This window comes from Chinchilla lanigera, unplaced genomic scaffold (assembly GCF_000276665.1).
Source record: "Chinchilla lanigera isolate Chin_1 unplaced genomic scaffold, ChiLan1.0 scaffold00145, whole genome shotgun sequence".
Taxonomy (NCBI): Eukaryota; Metazoa; Chordata; class Mammalia; order Rodentia; family Chinchillidae; genus Chinchilla; species Chinchilla lanigera.
The window spans coordinates 1,252,148-1,271,177 of record NW_004955546.1 but is presented as its reverse complement, the minus strand read 5'-3'; the positions used below and the strand labels follow the sequence as shown (position 1 = coordinate 1,271,177).

Here is a 19,030-nt window from a genome sequence, read left to right as displayed (position 1 = left end):
CCCCATAACCTCCTGAATCAAAGAAATATTAAAATTATTAGTTTGTTACATAGATTCTAGTATTTTAAAATAATTTTAAAATAGCTTATAACTATTAACAGACTATTTTGACTAATATACCATTGGGAGCTGAATATATATTGTTTCTTTATAGTGCTAAATAGCTTTTTCATATTTCTTCTAATTTACTCAGTTTAAACATCCAACCTCAATAATTTCTATTGCTCAACTTCACCAATCTAGGAGCCTTAAATTACGCGTTGTCTGTGTGTGTTTGGGGGGGGGGCATTTTGAAAAGGTCACAGACATCTGGAAAACACATTAAGAAAACATTTTTATATCCAAAGTCCTCTGGTAGATGATTTGAACATTAGATCACATAATTCTTTCCACTGTATTACAGGGCAACAAATCTCCTACAAGTCTGGAAAGGTTTAAAGGGTATAAAGAAGAAATACAAATATTTTAATCATGTCTAGCTATTGAGAAAAAAGTTTTAAAAATTTATAAATTTATAAAATCATACGCTACTTTTCATGCTACAACCAGCTGTGCGAGCTCCCTGTTTACATTAGGATTCTTAACTTGAAATCAGATGAGGTCAACTTAGGAGAGGGAGGGAGGGAGGCTTTCACCCTGACAGAGTGCAGGGCACTGAGACAGACAGCAGGGTCCACCTGACGGCTCCTCCAGCACTGAGACCACTAGGGAGCGTCAGACCTAGAGTTTCCTTAGGGATCAGGAAACCTGGGTGCCTACTGTGGAAAATGCTACAGTATGTCTTTTGTAGCAGAGATCTAAACAACTGTAGGACAGACTGAAACTTCTTATGGCCAACAGAACACAAATAATGGACTTAACTCCCCTTGGCCATTTAGTATCTTGAAAAAGTTAATTCACTACAACGCTTACTGTTACAGCATTTTTCTTACTGATAGTAAATCTTGTTTAGGAGATGTGGGAAAAAATGACAAAACTTTTAAGAAATACTATCTAATTTATAAATAAAGATACAAATTTAACATTATTTCTAGAAATTTACTATGCTTCAACCACAATCTTACGCTAAGGAATAAGAAAGTACTTGAATATCACGACTGAGAAGATAATCTTAGAGGCAACTCTTTGAACAATTCTTTTTTATTTATTTATTTTAAACAGGATCCTGCTATGTAGTTTGGGTTGGCCCTAAACGCACTATGTAGCCCAGGCTGGCTTTGAGCTCATGGTGATCCTCCTGTCTCAGCCTCCCAGTGGTCGGTTACAGGCATGAGCCACTATACCTGACTCTCTTTGAATAATTTCTAAGTTTTTTATTAGTATATGTTTGCAACACATAATAATTACATTCACCTGGGGGAATTGATATATATACAAACCACATCTTAAACCCTTTTACTTCCCCCTCACCTCTTCTTCTAAGTTATTACTGGCCTATTTGGTAAAGAAAAAGTTTAGAACTAAAAATGTAGAGACAAATCCTGTAACTATTAAAAAAGGCAGACATTACTAACTATACTACATACTCATTTTGGAAGTGAAGCATGATAACAGAACTAACAGCATATAATTTAAGCACCACCACCTTCTATTAATAGGGTATCTCATCATACAGACAATGAATTTTATTACTGTGAGCTCTGACTCATGAATGGGTCACTACTGAAGGTTTTTCAACAAAACAGAAAATACCAGCATGCACCACATTTAATAGTAAGTTTTGTGTTGTCACTATGCACGTGTGTGTATAAATACACTGGCTTGAAACACATTTTTATGAATATTCTATATGATCCTCTTAGTGTAATACTGAGACTAGCTTTAATCTACATAGGAAAAATAGCTTCAGAAATGAATATTAAATAGGTTTATATAACTACTAAGCAGGAGTATTAAAACTTAGGTGGTCTTGCTCTTCCTTTAATTAAAATACAGGTTTTGAGGTGCCTTACATATTACTGAATAATGTAGTCGAGTATTTTCACTGAAATGGAAAAAGAAAGGGTGCTACAATCATTTTAGAATGTCAATTTTAGTGGCATAGCTCTGTGGAGGTATTTAAAAATAAAAAATTTTAGTTAAAATCTTACTTGCCTCGTTCTTGAAGGAAATTCTTTAGCCATGTCCTAAAAGATTAGACTGCCACAGCTCTAAACACAGTGGTGCCTTGCTTGGCACACCTCAATCAGTTCTGGGAAGTATGTCACATAGCAAAACCATGAGAACTCAACAAACTGTTTTGGCTGGAAAGGGTAGTGAGTTACCATCAACACCGACAAGTTGTAGCTTGTGCAGAGTGCCAAACAAATTGTGAGAGGTAGTTTAGTTATTTAGCTTATAAACTGGCAGCCAGCAAGGGACAGAGCCTATGATGAAGTCAGGGTCAGCCTGTACACAGTGTTAAGAGTCAGCTAAGTCAGGAGTGGAAAAGCAAACACAGGGACGAGAACCACTGCAGCCAACGCCCTCCTCCTATTACCTTGTTCTCCCTAATTACACAGCGAGACTCCCGACTGGCCAAAGAGTGTGTGACCAGTGCATGGCCACTGTGTGTTGTTTCTCTACAGGTCACCTAAGCGCGTGGACAGTCCACACCCAAACTCTAGAGGATAAGCCACCTTGACCTGTTATGGCCAGGGACTTAGCCATCTTGACGTAAGAGACCCTAGATAAAAAGCCCACTTGGTAATTGTTTTTCTAGACTCCTCCAACTACTGAGAGCTTTCTCTTTTCTTCTACTTTCAATCAGCACTGCTTTTAACTGCCTCCTTTGTCCATAATTTCATTCTTTGGCTTTGTGACACATCTGCCCAGTTTGGATGGTGAGAGAATGACACATTTTGGGACAAATTTTTTGTGTTAAAATGCATTGAGTACCAAATTCAAGGAATTTCAAAGCAGTCAAGTACTAAGGTATGATTGTATGTTAAGAACTTAGAAGGGCTGGGGACATAACACAGTTGGTAGACTGCTTGCCTAGCATGAGCAAAGCCTTGGGTTCAATACCCAGTAACACATACACAGAATATTAGAGAATATACCCACTTTTCTGCTGTTACACTCTGCTCACCATCATTCTGTGTAATGTGTTCATATCATAAGCATGGTTCATGCATAGCCCCAGAATTAATCTGGCCAACCTTCCAAATACAGACACAGACAGTGATGTGTTTTGAGGAGAAAAAGTTATACAGTGGAGTTGGAAAAAGGATCTGGTAAAGGGTACATAATATAAAAATCAAAGATCTTAGGGTTGAAAGGAATCTCAGAAGCCACTGATTCTAACTCAAAGAGAGACCAAAGAGAAGTCCACTTATAGCCCAGATGGAGTAACAAGGACAGATTTACCCACGTTTGAAACCACAACAAACTAAGACAATCAAACACAAGTCCCCCCTCCAAAACCAAAAACAAAAAAATCCCCAAAATGAAACAACAGTTTTGAAGATATGGAACTTCTGGTAACAAAGGACAGTGCTCCCTGAAGAAAATAGGAAACAGGGCCTGAGCAAGGTATCACTTAGTTCCAGGCCACCCTGGTGGGTGAGGGCAACCCAGGCAGAACCCAGCAGACATCGGAGCTGATGGGTGGAGGTGACAGGATGAGGAGGCCTAGGCAGCTGCGGTTCCAAGGACACACTTCTGGAAAGGACAGGGTGCAAAGGGGGAATTCTAGACCTTGCAGAAGACACTTCCAGTACCAACAGAATGCTGCTCAGTGTAGGGTTAGGAGGAACCCACAGGCCAAGAAAAGGACCACACACAAAATAAGAGGACATAGAACCCAGCATTCACACAGTGCCAGAAACAGTGCATGTTCGTACCAGCCAGACTGGAAAACTGGGTATTCAAAAAATATGGGGAAATTAGCTCTAAATGGGTCTGGTCCTACCAATAAATGCTAAAAACAAAATCTGAAAGGATTCACGGAACAGCACAAGTCTCAAGAATATTTATAGGAATAATATCTAGCATATAACAAAATAAAATTCATAATCTGACATTTAAATGAAAGTTCCCAGCCATAATGAAAAATATCCATGATTAAAAATGATCCAGAACTGACACAGAGGTGGAAATTCACAGAAATGAACATCAAAACACTTACTAAATTTAAGCCAGGCATGGTGGCCCTGTAATCCTAGCACTCAGGAGGCTGAGACAGGAGGATTGCTTGGGGTTGGAGGCAAGCCTGGGCTACATAGTGAGTTCAAGATCAGCCTGAGAGACCATCTCAAAACAAAAAGCAAACAAACAGAAAACGCTATATTTAAAAGACACACCTGTTCAAAACACTAAGCAGAAGCATGATGACATAAAGACATGAATTAAACTTCAGGAATGTCTGAAATGAAAACTACACTGAATGGGATTAACAGTAGTTTAGATATTTTCGAAGAAAATGTTAATGAACTGGAGACAGAGCAATTGAAACTATGCAAAATCCAGAAAGAAGAATGAAAACTGTAAGCACAGCATCAGTTAGCTGTGTGATGATGTCAAGTTGCTTAATGTACCTGTAACTGGAGTCCCGAAAAAGGGGGAGATTGGAGGAGATATGTAAAGAAACAAGGCGGTAAAACTATAAACGCATAGATATAAGAAGCTTGACGAAACCCAAATATAAGAACCACGAAAACAACAATAACAAAAAAGCACATGATGATCAAACTGCTCAAACTGAGACAGAGCATCTTAAGAATTCGACAGACCTACATCTCACACATGGGAATCAAAGGCGACCGAAGATCACTGCTGGGCACAAGGCACAGCACAAGACAACGGGACAGGAGCTTTCAAAAGCTGCAAGGGAAAACATGCCAAACTCAAATTCTATAGCCACAAAAACTGCCTTTGAAAAACAAAGGTGAAAGGCTTCCTCAGACATAAAATGCTAAAGAATTCATCACTCTCAAATATGCAGTATCCGTCCTTTAGCAGAAAAAAAGTGATACTAGATAGAAATACTGATCCACCTAAAGCCATGCAAAACATCAAATTTTGAGTTCATTCTTTACCCAGCAAAAACAGAGCCACAAAATTATTTGACAAGCAGCCACTAACAGAAAATGAAAACATTATATTTGGGAAAGAAGAAATTAGGACCTTAAGCACTTGAGATTTTATAGTTATATATGGATTGTTCAACATGGTACTGAATAAACAGTTCATAAGTATTTGGGAATAAAAGTGTTGATCACCAGAAGAGGCACTTATTCAACGAACACTTGAATACCTACTGTGGGTCAGGCACTGTGCTGAGTACAAAGGGCATAACAGCAGATGGATCATTTGATAGGGTGTTTCTGAGGAAATCTATACTCATGGTATACAGATTTTAAACAAATGAAAATAATACTCTCGCCTGGCATGGTGGTACACACCTGTAATCCCAGCACTTGGGAGGCTGAGGCAGGAGGATTACCACAAGTTTGAGGTCAGCCTGGGCTACACAGTAAGACCCTGTCTCAAAAAAAAAAAAAAAACAAAAACAACCCTCAAACAAGAAAGGAAGGAAGGAAGAGAAAGAAAGAAAGAACGAACAATTCTCAATATCGTTGTAAGTAAAGCAGAAAAATATGCCAGCCTGTGGCACAGTAAAAACAATTTAAGAGTCAAGTTAGCTACTTCACAGCCTTGTAACTATAGGCACAAGACTGAATGTCTCTGGGCTTCCCAAATGAGGCAGTTTGTCTGGATAGCTAACTTTCCTTCTAAGATGCTATGATTGCTTTAATTAAAGACAAACTAAACACACACATTTTTGAAACAAATTTGATTCAAATACGTGTATTCCTTAGTCCAGCAATTCGTAACTTCACTTTTAAGATTCTTTACTACAGAAATATCCACACAAATATATAACATCACAAGCATGTTTACTGGTGTTAAACGTAACAGCATAATAAAAACAAAGCAACCTAGTGTCCATTGGTAAGGGAAAGACCGAATAACTCACAAACAGCAGCACCGTGGAATGTTCAGGAGGAACAAGGCGGGCCTTACTGCTGACACAGAGCCTACAGGGGTGTGCCACCATGCCTGGCTAAAAAACTTACACTTCCAAAGCCTCATGAAACAAATACAAAGGGCAAAGAAGTTAAGCCCACAGTGACACCTCTCTCCTATCCCCAAGGCTCAGGTCCTTCCAGATCCATGGCACCACCGCACACCTCATCATCACAGCCTTAGGGACGTGCTCTCACTCTGAGTAGGTGACTTTACCTACTAACCCCAGGAAGGGGGACTGCTGGTCACCTGGCCTACAAGACAGCACTGAACATATACTTGGTCCTTGCCTGGAGCCTCCTCTGCTTAGGATGAGCTTCCAATACACTTTACTCATCTCCCACCTTCCCAAGCACTAAGGTCTACATCACAAGTGTCCCCAGCAGCTCATGCACTTCAGCATGGTCCCCAGCCTGTGGTGCTAATGGGAGCCAGGTGGTGGAGGCTGCAGGAGGAAGTGAGGTCGTTTCTATCTGGGTGTAACTTTCAGGGGATATAGGTCCAGCCCCTCCTGTCTCTTGATTCCCTCTGGCACCAAGTGAGCAGCCTCCTCTGCAGTGTGCCAAGGTACGCTGCCTATCTGCAGACCTAAAAGCAGCAGGCCAACCACCCATGGCCTGAAACCTGTAGAACCACAAGTCAAAGCAGCCCTTTCCTCCTCCAAGCTGATTACTTCAGGTATTTTGTCACAGCAACACACCAACAGGAAGCTGACTATTACAACGACCAATTTTAAAATCACATTACATTTTCGCTCCAGATTATTAAAGACTTTAAAATTCTACTACTCTGGCCTATTAATCCTTTCTATTGCCTTAAATTTCTTAGCTATAGTTATTCATGACTTAGAGTTGGGAAATGTTTGTTTTCTTTAAATTCCATATACTTGTCTTAATTTTTTATTTTGTTTAAAGTACATCCCAGGGTGTTTCTAGTGGGTATAGATGACAATGGCCTTATTTTGCCCCTTAGTCTGAATGACAATTTGGTTAGAGATAAGATTCTGAGTTCAAAATAAGTTCCACAGACACCTTTAAAATATAGCTCCACTGTGATCTAATACTCCATTTTAAATCAAAACTGTGATCAGAAGTCTGACTTCCATTCCTGTATAAATATACATTTCTCTTTGGAAGCTTATGAGATTACATACTTACCCACTCCATCAGTCAGCTTTTCACTGCTGATCAAAATATCTGACACAGACAACTTGAAAGAGAAAGGTTTACTTTGGCTCACAGTTTCAGAGGGTTCAGTCCAGGATGGCTGACTCCAGGGCAGAAACATGGGAGACTCTGCAGAGGACAACTGCTTACCTCCTGCAGCCAGGAAGCAAAGAGCAGGAAGAAAGCCAGGGAGAGGGAAGGACCAAGGACAAGATACACCCTTTCAAGTCAGGCCCCCAGTCATCCATTCCCTCCAACCTGGCCCCACCTCCAAATAGCACACTCAGCTATTAACTTATCAGTGGATCAATACAGTCATGAGTTTAGCCCCCTCATGATACAGCCACCTTCCAAAAGCTCCTTCTTCAACACATGAGCCTCGTGAAGGACATTTCTTTTCCAAATCCTAGTATCCGTGAGGTTAATAAAAGTCCCAAGAATGTATCTAAATGTGTGTCTATTCTTTTAAGATTCTCAGTATATTTATCCCATGCATAGACTCAGAATTTTGCTGCGAGAAAAGTCCTTGTTTTCTTTTTTTTTATTTTTTGGTACTGGGAATCAAACTCAGGACCTTGCACTTGCCAGGAAGGTCCTTTTGCCACTGGGATATATCCCCAGCCCATTATTTTCTTAATACAGTATTTTAACTGTCCATTCTACCGTGAAGCAGCAATGGGAAATCTGACATCTACTGTGAGTTGATATGAGAGAGTTGGGAACAGGAGCCATGAGCACAACCAACGCACCACTCTGAAAAGGCACCCTTCCTGACCATCCCCACTGCACAGAGGAAGAAACAGGCCAGAGAGGGAAGGATTGATCTCTACTTGCCAGTAATTTGTGCCCTGACTGACATACATGTCTGTCTCAGGTGACCTAAGGTTTGGCCTGGTTATTCATATCTCTGTAGTTATTTCTTCTCTTCTAATTCATTCCTGAGTCTACTAGCAGATGCACATTGGCTTTTCTGGATCTATTCTGCATGTAATTTATTCTGCATCAATTCTGCATGTTATTCTTTCCTACTTTCTATATTTTAAAATTCAAGAACTGGTTGTTTTTTTTCATGGCAGCCTACATGTGCTCAACAGGCAGGATACTCTACTAAATTTGACAGTACTAATATTTATCTTAATGTTTTCTTGTTTCTTACATTATCTCCATTGTTTCAAGGCTTAGTTTTGTTCGGTTTGCAGCTTCTGTTACATACTACTAATTTCCCACAAATGTTTAGTGAGTTCTGTTCTTTGTTCACATTATAAATGTAGTATTTTCATGCATGCAGAAATCACTGTATTCCTGTAATAAATTCCTTTTGGGGGGCAGGGTCTCACTATGCAGTTTAGGTTGGCCCAGTGATCCTCCTGCATCAGCCTCCCAAGTGCTGGGATTACCAGCATGTGCCACCACGCATGGCATATATTCCTATCTGTAACTAATCCGATCCTATTTGTGACTGAATTTTACATCTCTACCTCGTACTTGTGTGGCATGACAATAGCAACGTGATCTCCTTGTCTTGAACTCTTAGGATTTTCCACCCCGTTTTTAGTTACACCCCCTTGATGTTTCGTTTCCCCTAACAACCACTACTTTGTTTTCCCTAACAAAGACCTAACTGGAGAAACACAAAGTCAGATCATAACCCGCTCTAACAGACCTGTCTAACACAGCTAGAGGAGTACTGACAGTCTGAGACAAGGCTGTCACAGATATGCAACAGGAGGGATAAATAATAATATGGTAGTGAGTGACCAGAGTCTTGAAGTCATAATAAAAGCTTTTTACCAACCTTTAAGGTTACACTGGTGAGGGCTGGGGATTTAGCTCAGCGGCAAAGCGCCTGCCTAGCAAGCGCAAGGTCTTGAGTTCGGTTCCCGGTGCCAGAGAAAAACCAAAAAAAAAAAAAAAAAAAGAATATAAAGGTTACACTGGTGAAGAGATTTTATCCCATTTTTTATGTTAGTTTAAATGTAATTCTCTGCCTAGTCTAAGACGCAGTCATGCTACATCTGACCACTCTACTCACACGCTCACCAAACACAGACAAGTGTTTTCCCAGCATTCGTAATACACAAAATACATAATATACAAACACTGGAAGCTTGTCTATCAGCAGGAAAGCCCTCATCCATCACACAGTGGAATACTACTCAACAATAAAAAGCAAGAACTCCGGATAAAAATACCTAATACGTATAAACGACGCCTATCATGAAATATCACGGGTGAGTTCCACAAGCAATGCGCCAAGCATACACTACAGTCGCACTAATAGGAGGCTCCAGCACTTACAGCGGAAGGCGGGCTGGGAGGCGCAGGGGATCGCTCGCTCGCTGTGGTTCCAGCAGGTTCAGTGCGTTGCACAGTGCCGGCCAGGCGCGTGCTTCTCCACGCCTACTTCACACCTCCGTGAAGACCAGCCGGCTTAACTGCCAAGCTGCCCAGCGGCACTCCGGCCGGGCCTGCCGGGGCCTGGACACGACCTCCGCCGGCGCGCTTCACGGGCAATGCTGCACCACAGCGGCGGGGGTCGCGAGGCGGGGGCGGCGATGTCACTGTCACCGGGCCGAGGGGACTCAACGCTGCACGTCGCCGCCCTAGGATCAGGGCTCCAGCGGAGAAAGTCCGCGGCCCCGCAGCGAGCGATGCCGGCCGGAGCCGGATCTTCGGAGTCGACAGGGCTGGGCCGGGAGCTGCAGGCGGCGGGTGGTGGCCGGAACTCACCACGCCCGCCAGCCGCGCCCCGCTGCCTCCGGCAGCGCAGCCTCAGCCGCCCACCCAGCGGGCGCGCAACCGCCCGCCCGCCACTTCCGGCGCGCGAGGAAATGAGGCCGCTGGCCCCGCCCACCGCCGCCTGCCGGCCGCCGCTGTGGGCTAGCTCTGACCCGTCCCGCCCCGCCCACACCAGGCCTCGCCCACACCACGCTTTGCCTCCTCCTGGCGCCTCTCACACCAGACCCCGCACAGTCGGCTCCCCACCCAGTGCTGCCCGCCTCTGTGCACCCCAGGCTCCCGCCCACTGCACCCGGTTCTACCTGCTGCCAAGTGGCCCCGCCCACTTGCAACCGCCTAGCCCTGCCCAACCCCATCGGCCCCGCCCACCCCACACGCCCTGTGCCAGGCACAGGTAGCTCAGTAGTGGGCGCTTACTTTCCTTTGGGTACGTTGGGAAACTCGTGGGTATGGACCTTGACAAATGGTTTGCAGGGACCAACAGGGCTTCTGAGCCAGCGCCTGCAGGTTTGAGTTAGCCGGTGCCCTCGGGAGCTGCAAGGCACCTCGGAGCTGGGGCCTCGAGATCCAGGCCTCAGCGCCTGGTGTGGGCAAATAGAAGAGGTGCTGTGCTAGGACCGGGCTTCTCGGGTGAGCCCAGCGTGGCCCTACCGCGCCTGCTCCCACGAGCCTCCATTGCCTCAGTTTCCTGAACTGGGTTTGGGGAGCGAACAGTAAAATTGTGAGGCTGGGTTGCAATTCCATATTGAAGTGCCGGTGCTGTTCCCGGCTGGTAGCCGCACAGATCGCGGTGGGTGGTATTGGAGGGGAGGGCGGGGTGACTGGATGCCCCCAGGAGTTTAATGAGCAGAGCAGCTTTGTTCCTAGCCATGCTGCTCTCCTTGGCTGGTACTTGCTGGTGTCTTTAACCTGGATGTTCACAGTGCCCTGTGGGAAGCCCTGGGCGCTGAGAGTCCTACTCAAAGCCAGGCTGGCTGGGTGTCCAGTTGTTCAGTCTCTTCCAACTCCAGGGCCTCATATTCTCTCTCTCCTTTCTGAACAACTGTAAGCATTTACGGGTCCCACACCTCTTCCCCCAGCCTGGGCCAAGGGTCAAGAATCGACCCTGTCACAGCCAGCCCTGGCCCAGGAGCTCTCAGTGATGAGGACCAGAGTGTTCCCACCTCCAGTCCCTGGCTCACAGCAAGTGCTGCTCATGTGACAAGAACAGTTCCTTGGCCTCGGTGGGGCTGATCATGCCACCACCTCTCCAGCCTGAGCTGTCTGGTGGGCAGGTTCTGCTGCCCTGTGCATGTCAGCTTTGTGTGTCTGTCCCGGGTGAACCAAGTGTCTCTGGTGTCAGCTCTATCCTGGGTGTTTATCCCACCATTCCAGGACCCAACTTGGGGTGTGAGTGTGAAGGTGCAATATTCTCTCCTGGGAGAACTAGACACATGCACACTGCAGCCTTGGCAGGTTTAGGATGATAGGACACAAGTCCTGTTGAGTGGGAACACAGTAAGTGGACATGGCAGCTCACGGAACTCAGGGTTGGTGTTCCCAGGCTGCAGCTTCCAAGTTCTCAGTACAAGTCTGGCCACTCTATGTGGCCCTGGACACTGCCGCCAACAGCCTGTAGGAGTCGTGTCCTCAGGCACACGTGTCAGCTGTCCCTTTCCTCCTAGACTCTCTCTGCTGGGCCGGCTGTCTGCTTCTTGGGCAGGGATGCACCACTGCTGCTGTCTTCTGCTGTCTTGCTCCATGCCAAGCATGGGGCTTGGCCCCTTGCAGACACCGTGGACCCCCAGAACTGTGGATGAATCCTGCAGACTTTCCAGAGTCTGTATCTCCACGAACCAAATTCAGAGCCACCACATTCCCTGTCATGCACAGCCACCCCGCCACATCAATGGCTCTCTTCTTCCCTGTCCTTTGTCCTCCCCTCTCATTTGTGGCGTCTGCTTTCCCCTTGCCCTTCTCCTTCTCCTTCTTGTGCAGCATGCTTGCAGGGACCCCATACTCTCTGAACCTCTGAGCCTTCCCAACACACAGCCCTGAGTCAGGGCTTGCAATTTACAGTGGAGAAAACAAATTCAAGGAGGAAAATGCCAAAGCTCTTCCAAGACCAGACCTGCATAGCATTGGAGCAGCCAGGTTATGCTCAGGTATTTTAAATTGCAACTTACATTTTCCCCTAGAATTGCTTTTATAGTAAATGAGGTTCTCCCATCAGTGGATTCAAATTTTAGCTTCTTATGACTTTTTACATAGCTAAGTTAAATAGCAAATGTATATCTTTTGGACCGCAGATAAGGCACAATTTAAAATTTGTAGCAGATCCTGGGTGACACATACTAGGGCTTATACAATAAGTAGTTTCTTTGTGGAAAACACTAAAGCATGATTGTGTTTCATGTCAGAAAAATATTTTTTCAAAGATTCTTCTCCCAACAACAGCCAACCCTACTACACAGCGTTTCAGCTCCTAGCCACCAGCCTTAGAGTCAGCTCCATGCAGGTGATGATGGCCAATGCCTGTGCGACAGTAAGTCAAACCTAAGTGCTTCCCCTCTGCATGGTTTTCATTTGTTTCTGGTGGCCCTGGTGGCCCTGACATTGTTCTGCCCTGCTTGACAGCCTCCCCCAGCTGTGGGGCCTCTTGTGGCAAAGGTCTTAGTTTATGGAGTTCTCACCAATGTGGCTGAGCGAGCCCTGGGTCTGAGCTCTGCCCTTGCTCTGTTTGGTACACAGCAGTTGTGACTGACGCCCACCAGTGTGGCATCTTCAGTAGAGTCGGGTCATTCCTCTGCTGTCTCATGTGCCGAGCTGCAGTGTGGTAAGAGGGAGCTCACGGGAACACAAGCTTGGCCTCAAGAGCCTGCAGCTTGAGCTGTGAGTTTGCCGTTCTTACCAGACCAGCATCTACTTGGACAGGTGTGACTTGGCCGCCAATAGACTGGAGGAGGCGCCTCTCTTGACTTTGTGTCCCAGGAGACTGTATGTCACACCCCTGCCACTGTTGTGCCTCTCACAGTGCTAAGTGTAAGTAAGCCCTTCCCTCCTGCTGCAAAGCCCCTGCCCCTGCTTCTGAGATGGTTTCTGACTTATGACTGCCAACCTCATGATGGTAAGAAAGCAAACAGGTTGTTATGGCTTGGCAGAAAGTTTGTCTGCATTTTGCTTGTGTCCAGAGACTTTGCCTAAGACTGAGATTAAGGGCAGCAGCAGACTGATTAATATGGCAAAAGAAATATCAAGGCAGTCAAACGTTGGGGCAGTGGCATGGCTATTGTTGGGGGCTTTTAGCCAGATCTATATTGAGAATCAAGAACAAAGAGCTCAGCAGGATGATTTAAAATGTTGTGAGTTTGGCCAGAAAGGAAGCTCCAGTAATGCTGTGGACTGCAAAGATAAGGCTGAGGAGATCTCTATTGCTGAGAAGGAACAAGAGAATGGAAAAGATGGCCTGAGGGCATCACAGAAAACAGCAAGTCTCCACCCTTTGCAGCCTCAAAAGGACAAAGGTGAAAGACCTTGCCTTGAGGAAAAAGCTGCTGAGTGCCCTGTTCCAGAATGGCGGTGGCCACCCCAGGTTCCAGAATGGCGGCAGCATAGAGGATCTGTTCTTCAGAATTGGATTCAGAGTGCCCAGCAATCCAGGCACTCAACCCCTGTGGCCAAGAGAAAGGAAAGCTTGGTTACTGCTCCAGGTGGCAGCAGACCTTGGCATCATGCCCGTGGCCCTGGCTTTAGGTGCATGGCAAATGCACAAGTTCTGAGGTTTAAGAGGCTTCCACCCAGGTTTCAGAAAGCCTGGGAGGCCAGGCAGTGTGCCCCTGAGAGGGCAGTGTGTGAGGCTGTGAGTGTGAAGCAAAAGGTGCCCTGGAGACCTCAGAAGTTTAGAAAAGCCAGGACCGTGGATCATCTAAGGAAAACTGCCCAGAGGGAGCAAAGCAGGCCTAAGAGAGAAGTCATGGAAGCTGTAATCACCAGAAGTGCCATAGGGGTGGACTCATGCAAGCCCTTTGGAGCTCACAATGTGCCACAGATTGCTTCAGATGCTGGACATGGAACTACGGGACATAATGTTAGCTCTGCTGGATTTTGGACTTGCTTTGGTCCCAATGCTCTGTGTCCCCCTGTTTGTACCTTTTGGAATGGTACTGCTTATTTTGTGCCATTAAATGTTGGAAGTGTTTATCTTTTCATTTGTACAGGGGCTCACAGCTGAGAGTTTGCTTTACATTTTGGAGGAGACTTGGGACTTGGACTGTTCAGCAATGCTACAACTGTTAGGACTTTGGCAACTCTTGCAGATGGACTAAATGCTGTTTGTATAAAGGGATGGGCATGAGTCTTTGGGGGCCAGGGGTAGAATGTTATGGTTTGTCTGTGTATCCCCCCAAAGCCTCATGCGGCCATGGGGCAGGCTTTTAGAGTTGATTAATTGTGGGTGTGAGAGCTACACCCACCCTGGGGTGGATAGTTTGCATATGTAAGGGAGAGAAAAGGAATGCTTGAGGCCAGTCCTTCTCCGCCATTCCGCACTGGTGTGTGTTTGTTGCTTTGCTGTGTTCTGCCGCCATGAGCTGTAGCCCTCTGCCATGTGCCACTCTGCCTTATAATCTGCCAAGTATGGACTGAAACCTTCACAAACTGTAAGCAAAATAAACCTTTACTTTCTTAATTTTGGGCATCAGGTATTTTGTCCCAGCAGCGAGAAAAAGTAACCAAGACATAGGTGTTCAGTAGAAAGCATACTTTCAGGGCCGGGGATGTGGCTTGGTGGTGGAAGACTTGCCTAGCATGTGCAAAGCCCTCCCCAGCACAACACACACACACACACACACACACACACAATTTTGAATTCTGATCTTTTCCATGGCTACTGATATGCAGTGGCTATTTGTGCTGAGCCTCAGCTTGCAGTCAGCACCCGAAGCAACTGGCGTCCACTATGCACCATGCCACTGGGCTGGGTGCAGGCAAGTGAGAAGTGTCATACCACCTTCAGCTTACACTGGGCTACCAGGCTATCAGGATGTGGCCCTTCGTAGGATGAGGGGGCATCCGTGTACTTTCTGAAGAGCATTAACTCCACAAAGGGTGATGTGGATCATCCAACTGGAACAAAATTGCTCATTCGAGAGAAGCCCTAGAAAATCAAGATTCTCAGGCCCAACAGGCAGTAGTTTTTGATTCATAACCACAGTCTGCAAATGGCATTCTGATAGTAACACTGCTTTCCTAGCAGATTCTTTGGCCAAAGCTAATGAACAACTTGACAAACTGAACTCAGCTTCCTAGTAGATCCTTCCCTTCTTCCCTTCACTGCTTCCCTGAGTCCCTCTCCCATGTCCCTCTGCTCTGTCTCTTGGACCCAAGCAGTGAGTCCCTGTCTCAAAATAAAAAATAAAAAAAGAGCTGGGGATGTAGCTTAGTACAAGCTCATGGTGTCAATCCTAGCACCAGCAAAAACCAAACCAAAACAAAGCAAAAAAGAACTGTAAGTAAGGAGTTCTCCAATCTCAGACAAACCCAGCAACTGTTCCTACACTAATTTAGACTACTGCGGGGGTGTGCAACCCAAAGTTACCTGATCTCTACCACCTTGCACACAACTTGATCAAAACCTCCAGGGCTAAATCCTGAATGGTAAAAGTGGACTGGACTCACTAGGAAAGGATACAATACAATAAATCCAAGAGGGTACATCAAAACACTGGATGAACTATCCTAGAAGCCATACCTAAGATATTTCCAGTAGAAAAGACTGGTTTACAATTCAGTGACACAGAGAAGGTGCATCTATCGGGGATTTTGGAGTACACTAGGGAATACATAATGAGAGTCATCTCAACTTGGGAGTTGAGAAAGTAGTCCCCCATCACATTTTGTCAAGAGTTAAACCTGAGGGCCAGGTGTGGTGGTGCACATCTGTAACCCCAGCACTTGGGAGGCTGAGGCAGGAGGATTGTTGCATGTTTGAGGCCAGCCGAGGCTACAAAGTGAGCTTAGTGCCAGCCTGAACTGGATAGCAAGACCATGTCTCAAAAAGATAAAAAAAAAAAAAAAGAGTTAAACCTGAAACCAGGACCTAAGCCAGAAAGAGAGATCAGACAATGAGCAGCCCTTTGCGGGAACCACAGCTCCTGGCATGCACTCTAAAAGTGAAAAGCTAGACAGGACCCAGAGCAGACTGTAAACCAAACCTGGGTGTCCACAGCCCTGCCTACTGCCCACCGACAAGGATATTCACAGGTGTTGTCAGTAGAAGGGACACTGGAAAAAAGTCTGTCCTTTCTTACGAAAGAAAAACCAAGACAAAAGAAAGATCCTTCAGCCTTGCAAGGGAAGTGCGTGCTCTGGGGAAGGAAACATTGCTGCATAATGCAGGGGAACCCACTGTGAGTACAGGTGCAGTGCTAGTTTCCTGGGCTTGCTGTCACTAATTGGCACAAACTGGGTGTTGCAAAACTACAGAAATGTAGTCCCCTGAGCTCTGGAAGCTGGCGGTCCAAATCAAAGTGTTGGCAGGACCTGGCTGCCTCCAAAGGAGCTCAGGAGGAGCCCCCTGGCCTCACAGCTTCTGGTGGTCACCATCACTCCTTGGCATTTCTGGGCTTGTGGCTATATCACTCCAATCTTTGCTTCTGGCTTCAAATGTGTCCTCCCCCAACCATTTCTTGCAGTACCAGGATTTGAATGCAGGGCCTCTGAGAGTCAGAATTCTTCCATCCTCAATATTATTCCTTGTGTGTGTGTGTGTGTGTGTGTGTGCGCGCGCGCGTGTGCATGTGTGCGTGTGTGTGTCTTTTTGAGACAGGGTTTCACTATGCAGTGCAGGCTGGCCTCAAACTCAAAGTGATCATCCTGCTTCTCTTCTCTCAGCCTCCCAAGTGCTTAGAGTCATTCCTGCGCTTAAAAACTTCTTGTAATTGCACCTTGCCTTCCAGACTGTGATGAAGTCCCCAAACCCTTGGCGTGCTCCTTTGCTCTGGGGTTCTGAGGATTTCAGCAGCCCAGGCCCTGTGGCCACAGCTTGCAGGAAGTTGCTCAAGTCTTACCATCTTTTGGAAGGGAGGCATAGGCACAAGTCGCAGAGGGCCTCGGTGGGAGAGGAGGCTCCAGGCCAGGGCACTGGTGCCAGCCCCAAAGTCCTCTGGCCGAGGCCTTGTCTCCTGCAGCCTCATGTGCCTTCTTCACTTGGACTAGAACCCAGGTCCCTGAGACCACTGAGAACCCCACGACCCATCCCTCCACCAGGCAAGTGGACAGGGACTGACATGCTGGCAGGTACTGTTCATGCTGCTGACAAAGATAAACAAAAATGCTAGAACACCTGAGATGGACTTCATATTTTTATTGAAGAAGTTGACATTTTGCATGGTAAGTATCATCTATATGTGAAATGTCAAAATTCTCTTCTTCTCCAAAACAATGACTATTAATTTTTAGCTTTAGAATGTACTTTCTCTACGTTGCTTGCTGGTATCATTTCCAACTAGAACTGCACAGTGTCATCGGGAAGGATAGAGTCTGTGGTCTCTCTTGCGTGAGTGACTGGACCTGCTGATTTCTCCTCCACACCACCCAGCCAGTTCCCATCACCCCTGCGAGGCACGCCCCATGCTTCCCCCCGACCGCTGCTGAGGGGCTCAGCTGAGATCCAGGTCCTGTGATGAACATGTCCATGTCCTCAAAAACACGGAGCAGAGACAAGCCACCATTTCCCTGGGGTGTCCACGATGTCTGTGTGGTGATCCGGGGAGTGAAGCTGGCCCTCTTGGAGTCAGATAGGCACCTGGACCTTGCCAAAGGACACAGTGAGTGCCTGAATTGAACCATAGGCTCTGGGTCCTTGTGATCTTGACTGAGACGATTCCTTTGGTAGGTCCTGGCTCCCTCTACAAAGTTCCTGTGAAGTTCCAGCCAAGGCTGCAGCCTGCCATGGAGAAGGCAGAGGCGGCTCCATGTGGGCATGGGAGCAGAGGCTGAGCATGCCCACTAGAGTCCAGGTCTGCAGCACGAGCCCACAAATTCTGCTTATGGCCAGAGGTAGAGAGGTTGAAGCCCTCCTGCACCAGTGTCTAAACGTGCTGAATGTCTACAGGAGTGGAGGGACCCTTACTATCTGCTTCACAGCTGAGGGGAGAGTGCTTTTTTATATGGGTGGAAATGATGATTTCCCTTGTATATTCCTTTGCATGTACTTATCCAAGCCCACTCTCACACAAACTCAACTAGATTTCCATCCAAAAAAGCTAGCCTCATGTGCAAGGGTTAGGAAACAAAAGAACAAGAAACAAACACACGAGTACTCCTCACAGGGTGTCATTGTTCTTGAAAAGGGGCTGACAGGATTTCACTTTTTTTAGCCAGGGTCTTTGCCCCTCCAAGGTAAAGGCTGCAGCAGGCTCAGGAGGCAGGGTGGAGGTGTGGAAGGAGGTCCACCACATGCCAGAGGACAAACTCCACCTGGAGCCACTCTCTTATGTCAAGCCTTGTGGTTCAGACTAGAGAAAGGTGCTGTGAGCAGACACAGGCACCAAGGGCCGGGCCATGGCCTGTGGCTGATTAAGTGCAGAGGCTGTGCACATACACATGTGCAGGAAATAACAGGACACACGGTATACAGGCCAGGACTATGCTGGTGACAACTTGCCTTTGCCAACTGCCCTGTCTGCTCCTGGCAGGGCTTGGAGAGGAGCCCTGGGGTCCCACATAAGAAGGCGGCACCAGGGCAGTAAGGGTAGGACATGGTCAGCACCAGCCCCCTACAGGGCTCTGCCTACGGCCATGTGGATTTTAGTAACAGACTGGTTCTACTTCACACTCCTAATGCATTCCAGCTCTAACTACTCAGCTCAGGAGATGGCAGAGGACTCTGAGGGCCTGCACTCAGTATGGCCTGCTCTGCCAGGGAGGCAGCCTAGAGCAAGGAGTGGGCACATGTCCACAGCTACTTCCACCACACCAGGTCACATGGCATGAGTGTGAGCCTCATCCTTGGTAACTATCAGTCCCCAGGTGGCCTCTGTGACAGATTCCTGTGTACACGTTGACTCTTATGTGGAAGGGTCAAAACCACAGATCTGATATTGCCAACTAGGAAGTTAAAAAAATAAGTTTGCACA

At 46.4% G+C, this 19,030-nt stretch overlaps 2 protein-coding genes across 6 annotated transcripts in view; one reads left to right on the top strand and one right to left on the bottom strand.

Moving 5' to 3' along the window:
* The window catches only part of Csgalnact2 (chondroitin sulfate N-acetylgalactosaminyltransferase 2), a 35,190-nt gene extending 25,243 nt beyond the window's left edge, over positions 1–9,947 (bottom strand). Inside the window, exon 1 of one of the 4 annotated variants that reach the window (XR_264888.2) lies at positions 9,474–9,947. The gene's annotated coding sequence lies outside the window, so the exon portion shown is untranslated. Of the gene's footprint in view, positions 1–8,970; positions 9,016–9,473 lie in introns of those variants that run through there. The other 3 variants (XM_013508394.1, XM_005411763.2, XM_005411764.2) reach the window with 3 other exon arrangements.
* Positions 9,673–13,074, top strand: LOC102006285 (vegetative cell wall protein gp1-like). Of its 2 annotated transcripts, none has more exons than XM_005411766.2 (2): positions 9,673–12,058; positions 12,351–13,074. In XM_005411766.2, the coding sequence occupies exon 1, from the start codon at positions 9,689–9,691 to the stop codon at positions 10,310–10,312; it is 624 nt and encodes a 207-aa protein (XP_005411823.1). In that variant the 5' UTR covers positions 9,673–9,688; the 3' UTR covers positions 10,313–12,058; positions 12,351–13,074. The 2 variants fall into 2 exon arrangements, with proteins under 2 accessions (XP_005411823.1, XP_005411822.1); XM_005411765.2 differs by having other exon boundaries at positions 12,332–13,074.
* Positions 13,075–19,030: the final 5,956 nt, after the last annotated feature.